Source organism: Carassius gibelio, chromosome B22 (genome assembly GCF_023724105.1).
Source record: "Carassius gibelio isolate Cgi1373 ecotype wild population from Czech Republic chromosome B22, carGib1.2-hapl.c, whole genome shotgun sequence".
Lineage (NCBI taxonomy): Eukaryota > Metazoa > Chordata > Actinopteri > Cypriniformes > Cyprinidae > Carassius > Carassius gibelio.
This window is the reverse complement of record NC_068417.1, coordinates 10,908,879-10,915,589: the sequence shown is the minus strand read 5'-3', so window position 1 is coordinate 10,915,589 and position 6,711 is coordinate 10,908,879. Positions and strand designations below refer to the sequence as shown.

Sequence of the window (6,711 nt, the reverse complement as noted above, 5' to 3'; positions counted from 1 at the left end):
TCTAAGTCTGTGTCTGAAGTCAGTTGTAGTAGTTCTTGTGTTTCTCTTTTCTTCAGTGATTCTGTTTGTTAACAGCAGCTGTTCATCACTTATGTTCAATCAGCACTTAGTTAATCACTTAATTACTTGAATGCAAAGTTTTAAAACTTACAGGGTTTAAATCAAGGCAATCTGTTTACTCAAACGATTTGAGTTAAGTTAACTTGTCGGGGTTTACAGTGTGGGAGCGTGCTTAAGGATAAAAGTGAAATTGATAAAAGCAAGCAAAGAAGTCAAGATGGCAGAGACAGAAGGCTGTACAAACTTTAAAATCAACTTACCTATGCTTTATAAAATAAGTGTCATCTGTCGTAAAAAAATTGATTGTAATATATGGCTCATTTACTATAACAAAGTCTACTGAAGTCATTGATGATTTGTGTGTGTTGACAGACGAGAAGACTGTGATAGTGAAGAAGGGAGATGATGTCACGCTTCACACTGATGTTGATATGGAGGATATAAGTCAGATCCTGTGGACGTGTGAAGGTCTAGATGCTCGTATCGCTGAAATCAGAGACGGGACCAGAGAGACGTTTGATGCTGCTGATGGGAGATTCAGAGACAGACTGATGCTGGATGAGACTGGATCCCTGACCATCAGAAACATTGAAAAAGGACACGCTGGAGTCTATATACTACAGTTCGAGCGCAACTACGGAAGAAGATGGCCCTTATACAAAAGATTCAATGTTATTGTCAATGGTGAGCGTCTTTTAGTGTTGTATTGATCACGCTTCTTCATCATATATATATTGTTGTTGTTTTTTTCTTCTTGAAAGGCTAAATGTTCAGGCTCCATTCAGAGTTTCTTTAGATAATATCAGTCTTCATTGTGTCTGTTGGTGGCTTTTATAAACCAACACATAGGCCCGGTTTCACAGACAGGGCTTAGACTAAACCAGTATTAAGCCATAGTTCAATTAAGACATTTAAGGAATTTTTATTAGCATGACTTAGAAAAAACATTAATCGTGTTCATATTGAGACAAAACAAAGGCAATGATATATTTCAAGATCAGTCAGTGCAGGTTTCTTCAGTTGAAACAGCTCAGATTTATACTTTAGTCTAGGACTAGGCTTAAGCCTCATCTGTGAAACCAGGGGATACAGTCGCGGCCAAAGGTTTTGGCAATGACAAATTTTGTGTTTTGCAAAGTCTGCTGCTTCAGCTGTTGTTGTGTTCAATCACATTGTTTCTAGATTATTGTGTTGAGTGATCAGATGCATTTCAAACAATTGTTAAAAGCTTTGTTTGTTTTTTTGATCCTGACACAAAGTGACTAGCTAACATTAATTGACTAATCATATCAGAAACATGTGAAGTGTGAAAGTCGTTCACATGCACTTGGTCTAACTTTGCTTTTGTATTTGTCTCTTTCTATGTGCTGCTGGCACAAATGAAGACAGGACTATATCAGTGATGGAGGGAGATGATCTCACTCTAAATTCTGATACTGAATTAAACAAAGATAAGCAGGTAAAGTGGCTGTTTGGAGGTATCAGCTCTATAAAGGCTCACATAGCTGAAATCAGTGGAGAGACCGGAGAGATCTTTACATATGAGGGTAAGGCTGATGGGAGATTCAGGAACAGACTGAAGCTGGATCCTCTGACTGGATCTCTGACCATCAGGAACACTGGTCCTGAACACTCTGGATTCTACGAATGCCAGATCAAAAAGGGCGGAGGGTCTAGCCACATGATATTGATGGTTTCTATCAGTGGTGAGTTGTAGTATTTTAATTATCAATTGGATAGTTCACCCAAAAATGAAAATTTGCTGTCTATTTTTTCCCCCTCAGGCCATCAGATATGTAGTTGACTTTTCTTCAGCAGAACATTAAAGATATTTATATATTTTTTTTAATTTTTGATAAAACCGTGGTCTTTGTTGATTCATATAATGCATGACAACATCTACTATTTCTCTTGAGAGTCAAAAAAACACATTATTACCTCTAATCAACATCGAATTTTCAATCATACTTATATCATCAGGTAAAAATCGAGTAAATGGTATTAAAATTACAAACAACTTTTAAAATCTTGGGGCCTTTAATTATTATTGTGGACAGGTTTCAAGTTTCTTGCATAGACCTGTTGTTTCACTTCATAAGACCTCAATGTGTGATCAGGGAATTAATTTAGTTTTGCCTTTATATGTTTGCATGCATTGACTTGAATCACCAAGGACCACAGTTTCTGCTAAAAATGTGCTACTGAAGAAAAACATCACCTGCATCTTGGATGACCTGAGGGTAAATTAGTAAATTAATTGCAAAATGTAATTTTTGGGTGAACCCTCCCTTTCAGAGTTTGTTCTTTAGATAATTTCTTTAGAAGTCGGTGATTCAAGTCTGCAAAACTCCCATTGAACTATATAAAGACTATTCCGTTGCTGATTCACTTTTATGAGTTTTTCCGTCAGCTTTTATTTAGATGATCACTCTGTCTCTTTACAAAGCTCACTTGGATTTATGGTTTTGTCTCTGAGTCATCAAACTAAAGTTGAGAAAGTAATATGAAGTTTCTTGTGATAATCTAAACTATCTTTATGAGGTAACAACGAGCTATGCTGCTCGCATGCACACACTTGATCTAACGACAACACTGTTTTTCTGTGTTTCTGTGTTGTATTGTAATAAATGAAGAGAGGACGATCTCAGTGGAGGAGGGAAAGAATGTCACACTAGAGATTGATTCAGAAATACAGAAGGATGATCAGATTCTGTGGATGTTTGGAGCTGAAGAGACTCTCATAGCTCAAATCAAAGGAGAGAACAGAGAGACGCATGATGTTGCTGATGAGAGATTCAGAGACCGACTGAAGCTGGAAGACTCTGGATCTCTGACCATCAGTAACATCACAACTGAACACACTGGAGCCTATAAAGCTCAGATCATCAGCCGGGGAACAACCTCATACAAGAAATTCAAGGTTGCTATGCTCGGTAAGTAACTTTTTAAAACGCACATTAGCATGAACACAGATTTACTACAGATTTACACTAAACTGAACTCTAAATGTAAATGTGCATATAATAGTGGGTTACTGTAATTTGAGATTTATTTTTCTTCCTAAAGCTGGCAATAAGCAGGAGCATTTTTGAACACTTTCATAAAATTATCCAGAATTTTTTGTAGTATGAATATCTGAATATACATTAGCCTACATATAAAGAAAGAACAGAGCCTCTGCTTCTAAACAACAGCAAGAAATCATTGTATTCTCACTTCAAGCAATATTGTCTTTTCAGCACTTAAATGCGGGTAATTTTCAATGACAGAAAAGTAAGGTGCGAAAATTGCATTTCTGAACCATGATCAAAACATAGATTAAGTAGATTGAGTCCATCAATACTCCTAAATTATGCATATTTATATACTTCTTTGTGGATTTGACATTAGATTTGGTAATTTTAGGCATATTTAATAATACTATTTGATGATTGCTTTAGCTTACGTGCATAAAAAAAAAAAATTCTGCTGCTTTGCTTGTTTTTTTATCCTGAGATGCTGTACTATTTCAGAAGATGCATTATAGCACCCCCTACCTTATAACAGTTGCAAGCTTTACGACACTTTGATATAATCTCCTCATTTCTCTGTTTCTATGTGCTGCTCTGATATACAGCGGAGTATGTGCCAGTGAGGAAGGGAGATGATGTTACGCTACACACTGACTCTAAAATCCAGAGAAGCGATCAGATACGGTGGATGTTTGGAGATAAGAATCTCATAGCTGAAATCAAAGAAGGGACCGGAGAGATGGCTACATATGATGATGTTCTGGAGGGGAGATTCAGAGGCAGACTGAAGCTGGACGAGCAGACCGGGTCTCTGACCATCACAAACTTCAGAACAGATCACACTGGACTCTATAAAATGAAGATCAGCAGAAGCGCCGGAAAGTCCAAGAACAAGAGTTTTGATGTTTTTGCCAGAGGTGAGTCCCTGCAGTCTGTGTATTAATGATCGCAGTTCTGCCTCATACAAATCTGACCGTATATACCGTGGCAATAATATAAAATGTCTAGCATTGGAGATTTTGATATTTCATTTTTAATCACATATATCCATACAGTATATAGCATGGTACTACTTAAAGTTATTGACAGGTTACAGTTGTAAGAAAACATGCCTGAATAAGAAAATAAAGAGCAGGACGTTTTAAGATAACTATATTTTTAGCAATGTAAACTAATGTATATTTCTTTGCTGAGGTCACCATTGCTTTGCGTAATTAATTATCATTAGAGATGTTCCGATACCCTTTTTCTCTTCCTGATACCGATTCCGATACTTGGGCTCAGGGTATCGGCCGATACCGAGTACTGATCTGATACCTGGGTGTGTATCTGTATATACAGCTGCATATACTACTAGCCCGGTGTAAATTGCTAGAAATATTTTTTGGTGTGCTTCAGACGTATCCCTTAATAAAACATGAACAAATACATGGTGAACTACTGTATTTATTGCAGTATTTGTATTATCTGACATGAATTTGACAGTAATATTATTTATTTTCTTAAGTGAAAAAGAACTTCAAATGCAGCCAAAAATCTAACACCGCAAACTAAAAAAGGTATTTTAGTTTTACAATATAACTGTATAAAAAACTGCAACAAATAAGTCTAGGAATATAAAAAAATGAGATATTAATCAGAAAATCTCTTTACAACAAAAAAGTGAAAAACAAGCTACAGTCTAGGCATAATTATTATTATTAATAGAGACGTATTATTATTACTACATAGAGACATAGCTAAATCTACTGTAGGCTACAACAGTAGCTTAATATATTGTCAATTTACTCACGTTAAACTGAACATTTATTTTCTGAACATATAATTTATAGCCTTATGTTGTTCTATTGTATTGTTTGTGTATGTACTCTGCTTCTTTGTTCTTTTTTTGAACAACAAAAATCACTATTTTGTGATATGTTCTCGAGAAAGACTTGATCTAATGGCAACATGTTCTTCGTGTTTCTCTGCGTCTGTGTGCTGCTGTGACCAAACGAAGTGGCGATGGTATCAGAGGATGAGGAGATGAACGGTAAGATTCTGTTGTTTGTGCCGAATATCTTTAACTTTAAAACAATATCATGATCTGATGAGTGTGATGTGGCTTCATTCTGCTGATTCATTCATATTACAAACACAGTGTTAATGCATGTAAATGAAGAGTTTGCATAAATCTAACCTATCAAATGAGTCAAATGTGCTATTGGTAGTGTGTTGGATGATTTTGTACAGTGTGTTGAATCTTAGTTTTGACATCTCATATACAGTATGAGTACATGCAGATCAGATCAGTTCATCTTCTCTATTAATTAGTCATTGTCTCTGTGTTTTCTGACTGATTCAACAGAAAATGGAGTAAATGAATCTTTGACTGTAGTGAAGTCGCTGCTTAATGGAGATAATCTGGATCTAGTGAATGAGCAAAACTAACATCATCAATATTTGAGCTCCAGCTACAACAATGCAACATATTTCTGGCCTTTTTGAGCCTCTGGAATTCGTCCAGAGAAAGTAAGAGTTGATCCGTGTCCTTTGGTTTTACATGAACTGGGAAATGTACTGATAGAACCCATCCCAGACAACAAGCAGTTTCAGCCCAGATCCGGCCCACACATGGATTTCACACGGGCCAGATGTGGGCCGGATCTGGGCCAAAACAAGATCATATATGGCTTTTAAATATATATATATTACCACAGCAGTATTTCTCTAACCATTGTATGTGCTCTCTTATGTAACAATTAACACCAGGTAAATATTCATGTTTAGTTTTGGGGTCAGAACACATGACCTTCTCGTCATGTGTAGAAATTCATCAGACTGTGTGAGACGATTCAGAAACATCTCTGACCATCAATGCATCCAACACTTATGTTGTTGAAACTAATCAACTACTTATTTTACTTTTAAATTGTGATTGTTGTACCTTTTGTCTACTGTATTAAGTGAACTTAAATGTTATCTAAAGATATGTTCTGAAGTGAACCAGAAGTGAACTGGATGTGAATGTAGAAGTGAATCATATCTGAATGTGTATTCATGCCGAAGCACTTAAATTAGCCTTTGATCTTAAAAAAAGAAATAAAGAATTATTTCTGTCCTCTAGATACAGTTAAAAAAACAACAACTTAAAACTACAATTATTCTTTAGTTGTGTTAGACATACTGTAATAATGGTTTCAACTGGAATATTGCAGGTTCATGACAATTTTAGAAAAGTAAAGTTGCTCAAGCCAAGAACAGGCTTCATAGATGCACTTCATCTTAACATACTCCAAATGACAGTAGAAGTTTAAAAAAAGCTTTGAGTAAAGAACCCAATTTTATGCATATTTTTTATAATAAGGCCTCATTGCTTATTGTAATTTGTGAATAAAACACTATGAACACTCACAGACTGGTGTTATGTTGAAATTTATCAGTGAGCAAATCTAAAGTAGTTATTTCAGTGTACAGATTCATAAAACAAAGTGAAAAAAAAATTGTCTATGTACTAGTGTAATGAAATTAGAGAAATCACCTGTCATCGAGAAAACCTGTCTGGCTGGACCCACAGTCAGAGGATATGACCGCCAATCCGGGATGCAGCGATGATTCTGTCCTCCTGACTTCGACCTTCCTCGACGACACTGGTCAACGC

General features: G+C 36.0%; 1 protein-coding gene across 1 annotated transcript; it reads left to right on the top strand.

Moving 5' to 3' along the window:
• The first annotated feature begins 320 nt into the window (after window positions 1-320).
• On the top strand, window positions 321-6,464 carry LOC127988153 (uncharacterized). The gene is made up of 6 exons (XM_052590760.1): window positions 321-744; window positions 1,446-1,766; window positions 2,694-2,993; window positions 3,677-3,988; window positions 5,071-5,103; window positions 5,419-6,464. The coding sequence occupies exons 1-6, from the start codon at window positions 492-494 to the stop codon at window positions 5,499-5,501; spliced, it is 1,302 nt and encodes a 433-aa protein (XP_052446720.1). The 5' UTR covers window positions 321-491; the 3' UTR covers window positions 5,502-6,464.
• Window positions 6,465-6,711: the final 247 nt, after the last annotated feature.

Excerpts from the sequence above, each read along its gene's own strand:
- LOC127988153 (XM_052590760.1), top strand. The coding sequence starts at position 492 with ATGGAGGATATAAGTCAGATCCTGTGGACGTGTGAAGGTCTAGATGCT. Across the intron at positions 745-1,445 it reads ATTCAATGTTATTGTCAATG|ACAGGACTATATCAGTGATG; the intron begins GTGAGCGTCTTT and ends GCACAAATGAAG. Across the intron at positions 3,989-5,070 it reads TTTTGATGTTTTTGCCAGAG|TGGCGATGGTATCAGAGGAT; the intron begins GTGAGTCCCTGC and ends GACCAAACGAAG.